The following is a 20,003-nucleotide window of genomic DNA, read 5'->3' as shown; positions in this document are numbered from 1 at the left end:
CCAGGAGCTCCTTAGATAATCTCCACTGGAAGAATGATAGCACTTAGGCTGCCCACATTTACCAACTTAAGGCAAAGTTGGAGCTACAGAACATGATGCAAGAAAGGATGTCCATGTAGCAGCTCTCAATAAGCTGAACGTGACACTACTGGATCAGGAAACGCATCTTGTCCTTCTTCCCTTTTTACTCAGAATCCTACACTGTCTAGAGCCAGGAGCATGCCTTTTGCTTTTTGTATCTTACCCTCTTACTCCTTGAAAACAGACAACGATAGGGGCTTCTAGGGGAAAAATGAAGAGTCTTCTCCTGCTGTTACCTAATTCTGTAACTCCAGCAGAAGTCTGTGCTACGCTTCAGAAGTTCCAGGACTCAAATCCTGTTATTAAACAAGATGGAAGTTCAATTACAGTTGAAAGGAAAGGGGAACAAAGGTTATAAAATTAAAACTGCCCACAGAATTACCTGCAAAAGGCAATCTAAGTCAAAAGCAAACTACTCAGCTTATAAAAATTAAGTACCCAGAAGCTGAAGAATATAAATTTTCATTTGGTTAAAAAGGCTCTCTTTATGATGTAGTCTCCAATTATATCATCCTGGTCCCAGAGTTCCTGCCTCATGCAGTTCACAGCCAAACTGTGTCACAGGTAACCTCACACACATACAGGTATAATATTATTAACATCCCTTCAGCACATTCAATTGGCTTTTCCCGCTCACAACACACCAACAGTACTTCCATAGGTCTCTTCCACTAACACGTAACTTGGGGAATAACCCATTTTATTCCAATAAACCAGATCACTGAATTGCCTACTAATGTCCTTTATCTAACTAAAAGCGCATTTCAAACAGCAACATCACAAAATACCCGTAACTTCAGTGTATACTCAATATTCACCAATAAATACCTGCAGGCATTTAATTATATTATTTGTTAACAGAACCTGAAACAGAACTGAAGATCAAGCTTCTAAATTCCCATTCAGGTACTCACTGAAGTATTTTCTAAATATTTTACCTACTGAAGAACAAGTGTAAGGACTTCAAATTCAGAACAGGTCACGGAGATGTTTTTCAAGCAAGGGGAATATTTTGCTTATGAAATTAAACTATAAGTTTGGAGACTGGAAAAAAAAAAAGGACATAGCTAACTGAATTCTACTGACTTAAGAACGTACTCAATTCAGAACCAGTGGGGAGAAAACATAGTCATCAGCCATTTTGACTGATTATGCAATTGGGCAATTTTCAAGATAAACAGGAAAAAGAATGTGATTTTCTATCATTTCCAACACAATATTTAATCAAAGGAAAGCAGGAAAACATCTTGTTTCAAGTGACAGGAAAAACAGAGGTTTTCATTTTTCTATAATTCTCAGTTATCCAGTACTTACTGAGGACGTGACTGCACAAATCTGCACTCTAGAAAATATGCTTATCAGTGGGATCTGATAGAAGCAGAATTATTTTCACACTTCATGAGTTTCTGATGATCCAGGCAGACACAGCTCTTTTAAAATACCTTGAATTCAAAGGCAGAGAGCTTCGTTCATCTATTAGAGTTAAGACTTATCAGATTTTCTGATGCATCCTGTTCCTTACCTTCCAGGAATATGGAAAACATTTAAATAAGGGGCTCTGCACCCACACAGTGAAGGCTGCAAAGACCTCACAGGCAGACAAGGAACAAACAAGTCTTTGTTTCTAAAAGAGGGGGATTTGAGGGAGGAGGAGGAGGGGCAGACAAGTTTTAAAAAAAAAAAAAAAAAAGGGAAGGGAGGGAGCACGGGCAACTTAAGACAGTAAAAAAGATCTCGCAGTCCTATAATATGGCTTAGATTTACATTCTGCAGAATGCAGTCAATCGTAATAGCTGCAATCTGCTTTTGGGAACAGGTTAAGAATTAGCAATTTTCAAACGTTAACACAATATCCCAACTCAACTCAGCAGGCAAACACTTGTACCATACTGTAGCAGATAATACTTGACAGTTACTGAAAGGAGTTTAGGCCACTGTCTATATCCTTAATGTAAAAAAGCAACAGAGAGAAATAATTACCAGGCATTGGTGCTAGAGAGAAAAGGCCAGCACACTGGTAACAACTCTGACATAAAAGGCTAATTCTCTCCCAAGATCTCATGCCAATTTCAATCATGTCCCAGGGCAGTGACAGTTTGTATTAACACAGTACCTTTCCTCTACACAGAATTACATGCAATGGCTGCTGCAGAGCTCCCTTGTGGTTAACAGACACAGCTGAATATTTGATGGTTTTCCTTTTGTATTTGTCATTCCAGTCACGAAAACTAAAACTAGTTTTTATCTCTAAATGTAAAGACACTCACATTTATTTAAGCAAACAATAAAAAAAATCTTACCGTCTGGACAAGCTGTAAAATTTACTGTCCTTAAGTCAGAATCAGTATTTTTGCTGAAGGAACTGGAGAAGAGCACTTCTCCCCTTCAGGTTCACTTGGAAGTTACACAGTTTTTTTTGTGGATCACTTTTAGCCATGGTCAGGTTTTTGAATGATGTGAGATTGCTCCACTACAACAGAGGCAAAAATCCTGTGTTCAAACTGGAAAGAGCTGTGACAAAAAAAATCACCGTCGGGATTTATAAGAATGACTCGTGGAAGAAATTCAAGCTGCTCTCTTTTTAGAGATACTTCATAGAATGGCCTGGGTTGAAAAGGACCACAATGATCATCTAGTTTCAATCTCCCTGCAATGTGCAGGGTCACCAACCACCAGACCAGACTGCCCAGAGCCGCATCATGATCACACTACGATGAAAACACACTCAGACATGGGGTTTGGATTTCGGGTGGTCCTGCATGGAGTCAGGAGTCGGACTCAATAAAGATCCTTGTGGGTCCTTTCCAATGTGGAGCATCCTATGATTCCATGATTCTAAGAAGTATTCACATACTCCAGAGTTGGACTACCAGTTAAGATAAAAGCAGATGAAAACGTCATCTATTACAGAAGTGTGTCCAAGTTGTGGATTGGTAATTCTGTTTATTATTTGTGTTCAAATAAAATTAATATTTTTAGTTTCTTCTTCTATCATTACAGTGTCACTGATAAAAAGTACAAATTGCAGTTCTTTTGTTCTCTTTTGATAAAAATCTTAGAAGTCTCTTTATATCCTGAAATGCAGAAGTGCACCAGTTTGATTGATTTAGCACCACAAAGATCTCCAGGCTGACCCTTAGCCCACTAGGAACTAAATGGAGTAAAGTGCTGTTGTTCATGGATCTAGCTCTCTTCCCACAACAGCAGTATTTATGATACACTTTCGCTCAACTCCTATCAGATTCAGAACTGAAATATTCCACCCTCTGGCCCAAAGAGCAAATCTAAACAAGATTCAGCAGTAGCATAAATAGCTATAAGAAACTTCTGCTCAGTACACACAAGTGATGTTTTCCATTCTTTAAAAATTAAAATAATTCTCCTAATATTTGACCTTATTTTTAAATCTACATGTCAAATGAAACTTGACAGCACAATTATTAGTACTGTGGAAGAACTGCTTGGGACACACTGCATAGGACACATGATGAGGAGACCTCAGCTAATACCATTTAAGTTGAATGTATGAAACCCTGAAGACAGCATGTAGTGCAGGACTCTCAGCTGATCAAAGTCCATCCCTTTCGACTGAAGATGTGGCAAGGAGTATTTAATCAAAGCTGGTCTGCATTTTAGACCAAAGTTCAATCAGCAAAGAATATACAAACAGGCGGCGAACACTTTCATTTCTCACTTTCCATATAATACTTGCTGGGTTAATTAAAACAAAAGACAAGCTTCCGTGTAACTTCTTGCAAAATTATATGGCTTTTTTGTTGTTTTTTTTTTAAATGCAGGTTTCCTTCAAATCATCTGTTCGCTGTTTGAAGTTCACATACCCTGTGTAAAACATGTAGAACCATCTATACCTTTTTTTCCCTAAATCTCCACCATAAAACTTTCCTGTAAAAAAGAAACTGAAATCGTGTTTCAACATGATTGAATTCAAAGAGGGAAAGAAGAAAGCTGACAGTTCTTTGAATTTTAGATTATATATGATTAGATATAGAGCATATAATTATTGTGTATATATACACTTAGATCACAGATAATGAGTGATCTGTTCAAAATGATGCATCTTCCATTTCTAACACTGTGTTCATTAACAGAGATATGCAAACTGCTGTGCTCAAAGAATATAGTAGGAGAAAAGACCTTATTAGGAGTACAGTTTTCTTTTACTGTCATAGCTGTTCTAGTTACAACAGTGGAGGTACACTTTATATACTTTATTTATGCTTGCATAAAGATATTGTTACCAACAAATCTCTCCTCAAACAGGCTTGAATAATTCTGAGCAAAAGGAAGAAGCAAGTACAAACTTACGTAAACCTAATGCCCTGAGAAATCCTCAATGAAAGGGTTCTCATTTTCATTTTTATTAGTATATGAAATACTCTACATCAGCTAGTTCACACAATAGTAGGGGGCAGATTTAATGATATATTCAGTGAACTGTAGTCAGGGAAGATATCTAAATATATACATACTGCTTTTGAATAAAACAAGATTTCATTTTCTGATATGTGATAAACTAACAACCACTGACAATCACTACCATTTTAGAAGGGCAGCATCTTCAAAACAAAGGGGTGCTTACCAGTGAAGGTTCATCTGCCTTTGCAGATTCATATATGCTTACTTTGACAGAAGACACTAATTCAGTGAAAACTGATATTGCTCAGAATGAATACATTCTGACATGCATCACAAAGCAAGCAAGTCTTTCCCCATCCTAAGTGATGTCCTTAAATTGTTCTTCTGGAAAACATAAGTACGGAACAATCTAATAACAACAGCCCTTTCAGATGAGTAACATCCATTTTGTGTTAGTGACAGGGCACATAAAGAGGTTATGTCACTGAATTTGCAGATCAAAACCAACTGTGGCTCACGTTCTGCTTTTGTACGAAAATAGAAGGCGGAGCTCAAACTCAAAATCTGAAAGGTCACTGTGATCAGATGAAGGGTTTGGGCTTCTTTCTGACCAATGGCCACAAGAAGCATGGCAGCAGGAGTTCTTAACCTTGACAATCATAGACAAGCCAATAAGAAGAAACACGTACTAAACAATGTGTTAGACAAGTAAGGGATAAGAAAATAGCATTATGGAATACTTTTATTTTCTGTCAGCAATTCTTCGTAGTTCTTCTTTGTTTTAAAGATACAATGTTCTTCCATTACAAAAGAAAGAAGCAGAAAATGCCGATGTGTGTACTGTATACTCTGACCTTAATCACCACTACTATTCCTTTTCCTACTTCAGTAGTTTAATCAGAGCCTGAATACAGAGCCCCTGTGGCACTTTCCATAATGATGTTAAGCACCATCTTGCTATCCCTTCCCCCTCATCCAAAATTCATAGAGATCTCCATAAATTATTATCATGATCCTTAAGTGGGAGCGATAAAAATGTTGAGGCAAAGATTTCAATCTGAGGTCACACAATAACCCATTTGGCAGCTCTGACATATAAAAACCAAAAGAAAGGAGACTGGGATACCTAACACGAATTTGATCACTAGCAACAAACCTCTAAAACTGAAGTTCAGAATAGAACAACCATAAAATTGAAGGAATATTGTGTTTTACTTAAACTCCTGGAGACAGACTTGCCTAACTACCCTCATGGAGTACTACTATTCAAATTAAGATTTGTGTCAACCCAAGAGACAGACAAATCAACTGCCAGTTTCCAGTGTTTTTCCACTTCAAGTTCACCATCTCATTTTTCAAACTAGGTACCCTCCGAAGGCAAATTATTTTTACTTGTGCTTCAAAAAAACAGTCCTACCATCTGCAAGCTGAAGTAACAGTTTAAAATCCCTTTAACGGGATTTGATACTAAAGCCAATTCTTGGAAACCTGTAGCAATAAAGCTGAATGATTCCAAACTTCCAAGTGGTTCTAGGAAATTTAATTTTATAGAAAAAGCAGATGTTCATCTACTTCACCCGTTCCAGCAACTAAGAATGCCTGCCTAGCTTCATACTGAGACATTCTTTAACTACCAAGAAAACATATCAGCATCATCTGGAAGGCCTAAGAAAAACATCAGAATCTATGAAGAATGACAAAGTGGAAGCTGGTAAAAGGCAAAGCTGCACAATATACAAGATTGATCTGGCCAGTTCCCTTAAAGAAACAACCTTATAAGTAGTAACATGAAGCCCCTTTCTAAGAGGCCTACAAAGACACTGAGAAAGGTTGATCAGCATGTTTGTACCAGATGCTCCACTAGTACAAAGAATGCTGCCAACACAGGCCTGAGGAAGCCCTTGCCCATCCCCCTTCCTTTAATCCCATTAATCTTTTTATGATTGTCTGTGCTTGGCAGGAGAAGACCCTCCTTTAAAATCTAGGAAGGGACTAAATATGAGAGCTTGTCATTTCTCGTACCTCAAAATTATTCTGATGCCAAATACATACACCTGGAAGACCAACATCTGAGCCACAAGACTTTAGAGTAGGTTAAGTGGTGCAGCTGATGACGTCAAGCCCACTTTGATCCAAGACTTGGGTCTGACAGATTTGAAGTTCTTATCTCCTACTTGGAGAAGGCAGATTTTAGACCAGCCTGCTGCATAGCAGGATATTCTCACCAAAACTCTTATCTGATCCATTAGTCTTGAAAGACTGCTTCAGAAATCATATCAGTGATATCATTTTATTTCTGTTTTAAACACATGAATGCAATATCCAGATTCTCTCCAGCAGTTAAATCCATAGGTGCGTCTGCCTAAAACAATTTCTTCAAACTTGGTCCTCTTTCCTCCCTCTTTTTTTAAGCCACTTTACGGAAAATTGCCAGCACTGCTTTTGAAAGGAGTATATGCACACCTACTAGGGAAAATAAGGATGAATACAAAGTTGCCATCTGATGATGCACATACAGGGAAATAAGAATGGTCTCCCTGGACCTAGGAATTCAGAATCAGAAAAGGCAAAGACTCTTCAAACCCTGTTTCTGAATACTGAAACAGAAGAGTGTGTTTGCCCATACCATTCAACAGCTTTGTTTTCAGTGGTTCTTCAGATGAGTGAAAGTGGCACTATCAAATGAAAAATCTTTTTTTCCCTCATTTTCAATTAGTGTTAGTATGATAATGATCAAAACCTTTAGAAATACAAAGCCGAAGTCACCTGTTTCCTTCAGGAAGCATTAGTAGTAAAAAAATAAAATAAAATAAAAAATAAAAAAATTTAAATCCAAGCCCATACATTAAAACACATTGATAGAAAAAAAATGATGACGTAGGGATGAGGATTTTCAACATACACTGAGCACTGAAAAGTAAACTCCTGAGTCATTCATGTTCTATTTGGGGTCACAGCACATATTAGTTGAGATCTCTATGAGGGAAATAAACGCAAGCCTCGGTACGTTAGCTCTGTCAAACTGATTTTTCTTCCTTACTGGAGTAGCTTAAGAAGGTCACAAGTGCGAAAACATCAGGAGTAAGATTTTCCATTTTGTTGGCTCAAATGACAAAAACATAAACCACAATACAGTGTGTACAACTTCAGATTTCAAGGAAAACTTCAAGCTCAACAGCAGCTAGCAGCTTGTCTCTATTTGCCGTCACTCCAGATCAGAAGAGCTCACATGCTTTTTTTTTTTCCTTCTTCTTTTTTTTTTTTTTTTTTTTTTTTTTTTTTTTCCTTTCCTGCCCCTTTTCAGTTACACTTGAGCTCTTTGACTGAAAAGGTCTGGAACAGATTAAAAGTCCGACCACAAAATAAAGAGCCTTGGCATGTACTCAAGTCTGTCTGGGATACACATACACAGTGGGCCCAAAAAGGGAAGCTATGCAGCAAGAAACCCTTATGCAGTCTTTTGGATATTTCTAACTTCTTACAGTTTAACTGCACAGCACATTTGATGGAGTTTCAGTATGTACAAAACAGGTTCCTTTCACCCTTATGGTTAGGCTGTACCATCTACAGAACTGGAATATAGTTCTGAGAAGCAAGATCCATCTCATTCATGACTTTTGTCAATTAAAGTCTCTTCCCCTCACTCCTTTTTAATTCCAGCTGGTATGTCCGGCTCATTTGAAACTGCAACGTAATGCTAAGAAAAGCAAAATGCTTATCTTGCAAGACTACTTAAGTAAATATAACTGACCTGATCATTTTGAATGCAAAAGGCAACACCGATTTTCAAAGTGACTGCCTCCTTTTCAGCCTTATTCACATATCATGTAATTGTGAAGTTGCAAGTTACCCACACGCTCCTCTTGCAACACGCAAACAGGTCTGCAGCTCTGACTGCTGTTAAAGCCAACATGGACATTTGCCAAAGTTGACAACCTTCAATGTAAGCCCCACCTTTGGCTCAAGTTGCACAGTGGTTCAACCTGTCTACAAACTGGATAGCAGTTTATAAACAAAGTGTGACAATCCAGTGTTTACTCTAAGAGCAAAGGGATGTCTAATGTGAGCGCTGAAGCCTACAAAACAAAGGAGCTGAAGCTGCTAACAACCATTTCAGAAAAACAAAGACAAAAACAAAACAAAACAACCTAAAAACCAGAAAAGTGACTGTTGAGTTCTGCAGCTCTGTGTTTATATGGCATTCATGGAGTTAATGCCTCTCCCAAAAGGGGCCCACAGTTGTTGTTAGGTCAACCCTTGTAAAGCTTCAAAGGCTTTGTATCCCCTCAGCCTGACCTACTCAGTGATCTGCACACTGTTTTCATTTAGTTGCACTCAGTCCAAAACTAAAGCTTGAAAACCACAGTGATCTCTTTTTTTTTTTTTTTTTTTTTTCCCTCTCTCTTTTCTTTTTTTTAACCCCTACTATTTCTTCCATGTCTATGGAAAAATAACTAAAGTCCAAAAGAGATGAAAATAGTAAGCTATTGGAGAAACAAATTAAGAGAAAATTAATGCATTCAATAAAGCTTACATACAGAGGTCATGACTTTAAACAAAAACTGAAGTTGTAATGCTACCTTAAATACATCAGAATAACTACTTGGACTAAGAAACCAGCTTAGAGTTTATATGCTGCTGGTATTTCTATTCAGCAGTGCCAATATTTTATTGAAGTGCTTGCAGCTCTGCTTTTTCATACAGATCAAAAAATTGCAAAAAGTTGGTACCGGTTCTGCTTTGTTAAAAACTCACATCCAAACCTTGTGATCCCTAATTTCAGTTACTGTTTCTATTTTCAGTAAAAGCAGTCTAATTGAAATATTTGTTACCTTACAAAAAGAGGATTAAAGTAGAAACCACTCAACACTTCCTTCTTCATAGTTTAAAACAAAGTATCATCACGATCATCACTGTGACAAGCTGGAATTATAAGCTGGTGTATGTTTCAAGTGTATTTAGATAGAATGAATTATTATTTAACAATGTCCTTGTTAGGGTAGCACAAAGGAAAGTATTTATTTATTTGGGAATTAAAAATCTCTTCTGTTGCAAATATTTGCAAGTCTTTGGGAAGAATGAGCTTGGCTGAAACTGTGTTCACCCACTAAAAGGAACGTGTTTAGATAAATCATTTCTGAAGGCCACCAGTTTAGGAACTGTATGGATCATACGGCAAAATCCCAACCGCTAACATTAGAAACTTTGGTGACACATTCCTACAGGATGTATACTAATTCCTCTTTATGTTTCCTTTTAAAAAAAGGATTTAAATAAGGCCTACGTTTCAAATTAGAATACGTACTTCATATTATATTATAGTATAGTATATATACTGCACTATAAAGAGTTTTCAAACTATGACTGCAAAATTAAAGCTAAGTGAACTGAAGTGAATCAAAAACTCTGAAGTGAGATGAACTTTTACCAAAGCGTGGGTCAAGCCTTGGGTCTAGCCAAGATGTTGTCTTGTTCTTATGGTTTATGTAGTAAATTTCTCCATCCTGGGTCATAGCTTGTTCCCATCCATCGGGGAGTGGGCCTGCAATATAGAAGGAAGGAGTTCATGGTGGACTCTTGTTTGCTCCAGCTGAAATTGATCTACAAAAAATCCCAACATTTTACATATATAACAGTAAATGAAACAAAAAAGTTTCAGGTTTATGTCTAGCATTTCTAGGATAAGGACAAAGAAGTGGCGGGTGGAAAATCAAAGAACAAAAAGCACTTCTATCATCATTCTGATTTAGGATTTGGAGTTTTATCTTATAATTCATGTCTTTTTGTATGCTTCTGACACTTCCTTTTGCTATGACATTACAGTACAAAACCAGCAATAAGTCAAGCCTGCCAGAATGAAACCAGCACCAGAAAAAAAGAATAAGCACAGAGATATCCCACCTTGTGTGGGAAAGTTTATCTAGTGATTGAGAGCAGCAGCAGCAAGAACACAACAAGACTCTGAAGTACTATTTCTCTGACTTTTCACAAACAGTTAAGAATAAACAAATGAAAGTGACGAGCCTTAATTGCACTTCATACCGTAAGTTGTGATGACAGCGTAAGGCTTAAGCAAACAAAAACACAAGCCTGAAGAACAGGAGGCAAAAAAGCAACAAAATAGTAAAGGTAAGCACATCAGAAGCAGACAAGACAAAGTGCCAGGACCAGCAGTGCTATCTCTCTATGAGCAGGAAGGCACGCTCAGGGACACCTACATTTAGAAAATGGTGAAGGGTGAAGGGCAATACATCGTGGCAAAGTACTGGAGCCCAATGCTAATGTCTAAATACAGAGTGCTAAAGTGTTTCCATTACATTACAAAAGCAGCTTTGGAGAAAACAATCTTTTGCTCCTGTGCTGTTCAGAAACCACTCATTCCTGTCTCTATGTGATCATTCACCTCCATCTGTATTACACTTAGAATAAATAGCATTTTCTCAGCTACGTTCATCCCATTTTGTCAGGCAGGTGCTTTAAAAATACATGTTTTAGAATCAAAAAGATATGTACTTTAAAAATACCTGAATTAGAGGCAGGAAAATTTTGCCTGAGCTCCTTTACATTTAAATATGATCTTCAGATGACACAGCAAAAAGATTCATTACAAATGTTAAGAATGTAAAAGAAATCAGAACAGCATCTGTTCCGGGACACCATCATATTTCAGCCTGTCTTCTCACTTTTCCTCAGCATGATGTAACAACACACTACCAAAAGCCATCTGTCTGCCTGATTTAGACCTACAGACCATTCTGCACAACATAATGTTTGTGTTTATTTATGTCTTAAAATTTCACACACGAGATTCAAAGTACATACACCCAAAAATTAAAATAAATGCCTGGAATATCTACTACATCCATGTTCAAATTACATCAGCTCTTCGCCTGCCACATTGTTCTACACTCAAATTACTGCTGAAGATTTTCATTGCTTGAAGCGTTGGGGGGCAGGGACTAGATTTGTTTGGTTAATCTCAAAAGATGTTCCCGAAGGAATGTTTTAAAACAAAATAAATTAAAAGAGCAAAATCATCATTGCATTCCAGTAATACCCCAAGGCATAACAAGGACAAGAATTTCTTACTGTAGTCTTTGGCCCAAGAAATCCCCTGCATAATACATTTCTATCTCTAACTCTTTCATTTTGGCCCAGAATGCTATGCCTCTCTCTAGCACTCCACAATCGGAGCCCACAGGCTGTCAAGTGAGGAAAAACAGCGCCCTAGCCATTGAATATTCCCTGCCTGCCCCTCATGCTCACAAAGCTCTAAAGGCTGCGTACAAGTAACAGCGGTACCTCCGCTTTTAGGCCAGTAAGCAGAACAGCAAGAGTGACAACCCTGAAAAATTCATAAACCCTAACACATCCTCAGTATAGCAGGATCCTGGGCTAGGTTACCGTACTCACAAAGCAGCCAACTGCACCATCAGATGCTATTTCATAAAATACACAGGCACACAGTGACAGGCCACACATGATCCAAGTGCAGAAGCTGATGCAGGACCAACATTTTTTGCTGACCACTAAGCCCAACACCCTCGCCATGTGGGCAGACCTTCTCACTACCATTCTCCCTAGAGTCCTTCAAAGCCACAAACCCCTAGGAGATGAAACTCAGCAAGAAAATCTCTTTTGAAATGCAAAGCCAAAAAAAAAAAAAAAACAAAAAAACAGCTGGCTCTAGGAAAAACACAACTACCCTTGGGGTGTGGGTCCTGCTGAACACTGAGTGAAGTGTATTCTGGTCCTGCATGTTTCTCTGCAGCAAATAAGAATAAAATGCCTTTGAAGCCGGATGCCAGGAGCTGATCAGTCCACCTACCTTCTGGAAGAACACTGCTTATTAGATTCAATGATCTGATGACTAGTAGCTTCCCAGAAACCAATGCAGGCAAGGTTCTCTGTCTGCTGTAGGTCGCCCTGCTCACCTGGCTGCCACAGCAGCTACGTTTCCTCCTTGCTAAGTTCCACCAACTGCTGCAGAAATAGAATGTTTTTCCTAGAAAATTTTTGACATTAGGCACTATGCTGCTTTCTTCCCTAGCTGGTAATATGCTCCTATTTCTCTGCTGTTGTCGCTACGTGTTATAATGGTAAAACTACATGTTTCTGCTGTTGTTCCTACATGTTGAAAACTGATTAGTACCGCCTTCTGTAATTTGTTCAGTTTTGTGAGCAGTTATGATACCAAAGATTGTCAAGACAAGCTCAGCATTACAGGCAAGTAACAGAAGAAAAACGAAAAACCATGATGAAGAGTAGCAGACAGAACACAGCACACAGAACATCTAGGAAAATTCCTGCATCTCCATGTTTACTCAAAAGGCTCAACAGAAACAGAATTTCCAGCATTGCTCCAGTCCATGTTAGACAACAACAGCCATGCTGGGTGTAACCAGAAGTCTTTTTAGCACAGGCACCTGGTCTGAGTAGATGGACATTTACTGTTGCTCAGTGAATGAAAGCTGTTTGCTGTCTATCAGACTCTATAATTTCAATAAAGCACTAAATGCGTATACAGATCCAAAAAGTATAGAGGCTATAACTTGCTTGGCCTCCAGGTATCTCATGTGAGTTCTGAGGCAAAATCAGAATGGCTTTAGTTGAAGTGATCCAAGGATCAAGTCCCAACCCCACTGCCACAGGCAGGGCCACCGACTTCCAGATCTGGTACTAGACCAGGTTGCCCCGGGCCCTGTCCAACCTGCTCTTGAAGAGTCTGCCTATTTACTAGATGTCAAAGGGCCTCTTTTGCAAGTACTTTTCCAGTGTTTTGTTAAACCTTCATAAACATTTGGCATCCAATGGGAACCGGCTGAAAGAGTTGACTCTTCAGCTTGGCAAATAAAAAGCTCTGGGGGGACCTCAGGGATGGAGGGGGGAGGCTTTTAATAGTGGCTTTCCAGTGCCTTGAAAGGGACCTACAGGAAAGCTGGGGAGGGACATTTTATAAGGGCAGGCAGCGACAGGACAAGGGGAAATGGCCTTAAACTGGAAGAGAGTAGATTTAGACAAGATATTAGGAATAAGTTCTTTACTGTGAGGATGGCAAGACACTGGAACAGGTTGCCCAGAGAGGTTATGGATGTCCCTTCCCTGGGAGCATTCAAGGTTAGGCTGGATGGGGCTGTGAGCAACCTGGTCCAGTGGGAGGTGTCCCTGCCTACAGCAGGGCGGTTGGAACTAGATGATCTTAAAGGCCCCTTCCAACCCAAACCATTCTATGATATCCTTGTGGCATGGTATCCTTCCAGTTCTGTTTGATGCCTCCTTGGTCAACTGAATACAGCCACAAACTTACTTTCAGCTCTATTATGTTACTTGCAAAGGGAGAGACTAGCCTTTTAGTTCAACTCACCATTTATTGCCGTATTTTAAAAGAATGGTTATCCATAAATTAGATTCCAACATCCAAATGTAAGCCATCCTTAGAAAAACACTGATAAGGCATTCCTCTTTAACTAAATATTTATATATTGCTGTAACTTAACATAAGTACATGTAATTTTAAAAGTCTTTGTGCATGTCTCTGTTCAGCTCGCTTCTCCATTCTTGATTGCACTTTCTCAATTTACCATCATTGCCATAAAAATGCAGAACTCACTGCTGGCAGATAAAAAGCAACAGAAAGAATAACTAAAGCAAAAACATAATATAAATTCAACCTATACTGATATCACAAATAAACCTCACAAGTCCTTACAGTCTCTGATGTGCAGGTGTAAAATAAATGTAAATAAAACTGCATTTTAATCACAAGGTTAATGCATATTAGATAGCATCTCTAGCTATTAAAAAAAAAAGCTCACAGATGACAAAGGAACTGAAACACCAACAGCAAGAGTCACCATATGCAAACACTGACCTTCACAAACCTTCCTAATCTTCTTCTTTGAAGTCATGGCACCATTGCAATTATCAAACTTTTTAAAATAGTATCAAACTGTACAGAATTTACCAGGAGTCCAACTTTATTCTGTCAGCTCAGTACAGCTTACAAAAAGCTACTATTAAAAATGGTAAGGAAGACATGAAACATTCATGTCATGCAGACACTTTGAAACTTGAATTTCACAACAGACCATATGCAATGCTGAATATACACAAAGTAGAATTTGTAGTATGACTGGTTACACAGAATGGAAGCCCACAAAGCATGAAGCATGAAACCATGAGAAGAGCTAGTTTTAGTATTGCTACATTTCTCTCTACCCCCCGCAGTGGGAAAAAAAACAACCAACAACAACACAAACCACAAAGGCGACCTTAAGTTATGACTTTGAAAATTAATCTTCCTAACCAGTCTTAAACGTGGCACTGCAACCTAACTTCAAGAGTCCATGGAATAACAGGGGGTCTACAAACTTTCACCAGGAAAAGCAATGCACAGTTGCAGTGCAAGGGAAGACGAGGACAAAGACAGGTAATCTGCTCCAGATCCACTGATCTGCTGTCTGCATACAAGCAGAATAGGCTCAAGTAAGCAGCGCTGTTAAGCATGACTCAAGAAAATAAAAGTAACTGAAGAAGGGAAGTGTATAAATGCACTTTATTTTATTCAATTCATATCAACTATCATTATTATAAGAAACAAGCATTGTTTATAATCAGATGCATAACTTCACTTTAGTTGGAACTGTACATTTTTGTTAGCGTTTAATGTGAATCAAGACAGATTGAGTATCACTTTTCCTGCAGTATCTTTAAGGTAAAATGGTTAAAAAAACAGAAAATAATGAGAACATTCTAAACCAATTTCTATATATATCACACTGTTGGAAGAAACAAGCTTGTCTTCTTCCCATTATTACTATGAAAATGCAATCATATTTAGCAGAAGATTAAACAACAAATGTCATCTAAAAAAGCACTATACTTCTCCATACACACGGCACAAAACATTTTAGTAGATTGCACAATTTACTCGAGCAAGCCAGGTTCAGTAGAGCTGAGACAAAAACATACCAAAGAACCTAAAACAAAAACATTCTCCCATTCACACACTGATGCCTTGTGGTAGAGGATGTACGCTTACTAATACTCCTCAAGCAGTCCATCCACAAAGTGAAAAAAAACCCTAAAAATCTCCATCTCATGCTAATCCACATCTTCCCTGTGCCAGTTTCGATTTCAAACACTGCTGACCTGCCTTCGTCCTTACCACAAATCTGTTTTCTCTCCTACTTCCTGAGCTCCATCTACCCTTCTCATCCATAAAACCCAACAGGTTTACCTTCAGTATGCAGACAACAGATCTCCAAGTTCTGTTCTATCCCTCCTTCTCAGTTTGTTTTCCTGTTCTTAATTCTAGCGAATATACCCTTCCAGTGACTCTCATGGCATTTCCTAAAATCCCCTGCTTTCAGATTTCACCACAGCAACCTTACTTGCAGGCTACTCCAGCATTCTGCAATTCAATACACTAAAGATTGGTCTGTAGCTTCTGATGAAGGGCTACAATTCACGAGCACCACACAAGGATGCACAGAAAGAAAAACATTCACTTGTGGACATTTTTTTTTGTAAGTCAGCGACCTCCAGCTGTCCCAGGACTTACTCTTGCTTCTCCCAATCTCTCTCATGAAAGGCTCTCTCAGCAGTAGGGCACGTTTCACTGCCAGCAGTACTTCAGAACAGGAAAATTCTGACTCGAAGAGGTCTCAACCTTATTTCCCAGTTCTTGAGGCCAAACTGCCAAATTAGAACATTAAGGAGCCCTATGTCTATATGACGCTGTCAGATTTAAATTCCACTGAGCTGAGTGGGTAGTTACTTGATTTTTCCATTTTTCTCATTCTTTATGAGGCCATCAAGCAAGCACAAACCACCATAAACTCAGTAGTACACAGTGACAAAACCAAGTATAAGCAGCTTCAGTAGAAACAAATATACAGTTAAAGACTGTACATGAGGATTTACCAAATAAGGTATCAGAAATGGAATCATACAATAAATACGAGTTCAATATTCTTTAATTCAAAACACTTGTTAAACACAATCAAGTTAAGCATTAGTGGGTGCACCCCCAAGAGCCAGTTCCAAATAACATTACCTCAGCTTAACAAGTACCCATGGAATCCCATTGCTAGAGTAACAAAATACAGGAGTTTCACTTGCTCACACACTTGCATCAATTACTTTTAATTTCTTGATTTTCTTTTTCAAATAGCCCTTCATTACTGACTACTAGATTTACTTTACAAAGATTCTTCCCTCTTAAAACAAACTATTTACTTTTTTTTTTTGCTAAGAATCTTTCTTTTTTTTAATAAGTATACACAGCACATCCGACTTCACTATCAACACTGTTTTTCTGCTAATACTACAATACAAGGGAAGGTTTGAGGAGTCATCTTAAAATACAGAATTTATGTCTGTAATAGACTGGCATATTCAAATAGACTAGTATCTACTTTATGTATAAATAAAATAAACCAAAGGCAAGACAGACCAGGAGAGCTGTTTCCTTTCTCCTATTTTCTGTTCTTCTGATGTGTCCCTACAAAAGCATATCATTCTCTTTAGCTACAGAAAAGAACAATAATCAGAGATTGTATTTTCACATTAGACATTGAGAGCTTAATTGTTCTGAATCATGACTTTCTGAATCTGAACTGAACTCTTTCATTTGTGCCGGGATAATCCAACCTCCTGGCCTTGCCAGCAAAAAGTTTGATCAGCTTCCATCTAACACCCAGTCATGAACAGCACAGTTTGGTCATGCCTGTTAATCTTTTGGTATTGTCTACAGCGTATGAATTGCAGCATGAAACAAAGCTGTCTAAACGGACAACAAAAAGCAGCACCAGAGAATAACTTTTAAGAAAAGCAGACATACACATGAAAAATCAGACTGAAAAAAATGAATAACATGTCAACCTCAGTGACGAGACAGCGACAAAGCATAGAGAAGAGTGCAGCAGTAAAAACAGCATCTGCTTGCTCTCTGCACCATTAGGACAACAAAGCTATGTAAACATGTAGCAAATTTTATAGTAAGAATAAGCATACCGTCCTGCTGTCTAGTAACAGATTCCCTTAGATCAGCTGAAAAACTATTCTATGTTCTAGGAAAAGACATCTGATTTCCTCAGCTGAAGAAATAATAATCAGCATACATTGTTTTGGAAATGATTGGAAAAGAAGAAAAAACAACTTTACTTCTAAACAAGACTTTCCAGGTGTTTGCTTTACTTGTTAAGTGAAGATGTCCATAACCAACGTGGGAATTATAAACGAATGGCAACACGCTTAGCATAATAAGTGAGCAAGGGAAGGCAAAACAAAACATAAAAACCAAACATTGCAGAAGCTCTAGCTTTGAAGCAAAATGGCAATAATTTAATGAAAATTCTTTTAATCAGTTTAACGGCATTTTCAGTCAGAAGAAACAGAGGCAGGAATTTTGTTTCTTCAAATGTTTGGATCATCCACTTGAAAAAAAAAATAAAACACAGACCCAAAACTTACAGCATGCTTTTTGCTGGCAAACATTACATTCTCTCACCTCAATTGATGCTTGCTGCATCAAGATGCTTGATGCATCATTCTTCACAAATTTAAAGTTTAAAAATAAACAGACAACTGTGAGATTTCAACTCCTCTGCCCCCCACAACATCTTCTTGATTAAAATAGCTAGCAGTATCTTCATTTGTATGACCTTCTGCACAAAAACAGTTTTTGCTTACCTGATGCTGAGTTCATTAAGTTCTGTTGCACGGGAGGACTGGTGGGAGCTGTAACATTCATCTGGGAAAGCATGGCCTTCCTGGGATCTTGCCATGTTGTTGTTTGATCAATATGACTACAGAAACAAAGCAAGAGTTAGGACAGTCATGCGTTCACAATAATGACCTGCTAGCACAGAAAGTTTAACAACAAAAGGTTAAGCATGACAACAAGAGCCACATTCAAAACCAAACAAGAGTTTTTTGGATTCTGTCCAAGCATTACTATACCTCATATTCTCAAATACTTTACTCTGGTCACCATCATTTTCCCACCAAAGAGCTGCAGTGATTAGAGCTAGAGCAATGGAGAGATACAGCTCAGCATGAGTACTGGAAGCTAGACTGTTGTCCCATAATATATGCATGAATTAAACATTCTCTTCCTTTCCTTGCTGATTAGTTACTTGTCAGTTTTCAATGCAACTTGAGTGTCTTTCAAACCCAGCCAGTTATGCCTGGAATCTCAAGCACAGTCAAGTAGTTTGGCATGACGAGTTCATGCTCAGTGCCTGGGGAGCTGTAATGAACAGGCTGGTGAGTAATCATTAGTCTTCCCCAACATAGCCTACATTCTCAGGTTATTTGATGGAGTACTCCCCCCATCCCTGAGAACTGAACATCTGTGGTAACTTAAGTAACCAGCTGCACAAGAGTAGTAACAAAAAAAAAGCAACTGATGTTCAGCTGCTTTTCTATTTCATACTAGAAGATGAGGACAGTTGGATTGTCAAGTAACTCAGTGAGCCCTCTCTAAAAGATAATCACAAAACTTCAGGAGCTTTGATGTATCTGTTTTGAAAAGAAAAACCAAAACCCTGGAAAATACCTTCACTGTCATTCACAAAACTATTTAAGTCAATGAAAACACAAATGTAATGAATGATTACTTCATCTTCTGAGTATGCGATTAGCGTGCTTTGCCAATCTAATGAATAACAAATGCACGCTATTCACGAACAAGCATCATAGTATCTTGATGCCATTAATTAAGATTGCTCTGAAAAGCTCACATGGACAAAAATAAAAACCACTAACATGCAGTAAGCTTTGACGGTATCAATTCAAGCTCATACTAAAATAGTTTGATTAACAATTAGAATCCAACACATCACTAACTTGATACCACTCTTTCATCATACTGAACACTCTTAAAGTTACTTCTTTCTGGATTAGTAGAATGCCCAGTTTCAATTTCTCCAATGAAAGTTCTACATTTAAAGTTGCACTGCAGATTGCACTGTGATCCAATTTCAAACCTCGGTACTCAATTCACACGCTTAATTTGTACCAATGTTTTGCATCGTTTTGTACTTTTTTCATGCCTCAGTATGTGTACAGAACCATCAACTAGAGAGTACATTTTCCATCTTTATACTGGGATTTAAACAGTAACTGTGCAGAAACTCTTCCAGCTCACAGCTGATAGAACTTTCAGGTATACTCAAGTTTAGGAGATGGTGCTGTATTTAGACATGCTAAAGGGGCAGATAATTCAAATTTGCTCACTTCAACACTTACATCGATGAAAACACCAACATCTGGCCTTGCCACCCTGCTCTCCACTAACTAGAATGGAACATATGAGAGCACTGTTAGGATGCAATTCATTTGAGAAATTTAAGGAGGTGAATCACACCTATATTCTGCGTTGCAAAGGAAGCCTAGGGTAAGTGGGTTAAATACACTGACACTGAGGTTTCACTGAGGTGGTGAATCCCAAACTTTGTTTGTGTGTTTGCATGACCACAGCATCGCAGAGTTAAGTCATATGTTAAGGCCTCATCACAGGTAAAACTGGACATACAAAA

General features: G+C 38.3%; 1 protein-coding gene across 8 annotated transcripts in view; it reads right to left on the bottom strand.

Moving 5' to 3' along the window:
- Positions 1–20,003, bottom strand: part of YAP1 (Yes1 associated transcriptional regulator) — an 83,702-nt gene that overhangs the window by 21,568 nt on the left and 42,131 nt on the right. For 4 of the 8 annotated variants that reach the window (XM_052670920.1, XM_052670922.1, XM_052670921.1 and 1 more), the window contains exons 3-4: positions 18,154–18,269; positions 9,887–10,000 (exon numbers count right to left, since the gene is read on the bottom strand). In XM_052670920.1, the coding sequence (XP_052526880.1) occupies positions 9,887–10,000; positions 18,154–18,269 (230 nt within the window). The remainder of the gene's footprint in view (positions 1–9,886; positions 10,001–18,153; positions 18,270–20,003) is intronic. The other 4 variants (XM_052670924.1, XM_052670926.1, XM_052670925.1 and 1 more) reach the window with 1 other exon arrangement.

The sequence above is a fragment of the Tympanuchus pallidicinctus genome, unplaced genomic scaffold (assembly GCF_026119805.1).
Source record: "Tympanuchus pallidicinctus isolate F22 unplaced genomic scaffold, pur_lepc_1.0 scaffold11, whole genome shotgun sequence".
NCBI classification, from domain to species: Eukaryota; Metazoa; Chordata; class Aves; order Galliformes; family Phasianidae; genus Tympanuchus; species Tympanuchus pallidicinctus.
Note: the sequence above shows the minus strand (reverse complement) of the source record. Positions and strands in the feature narration are given on the sequence as shown.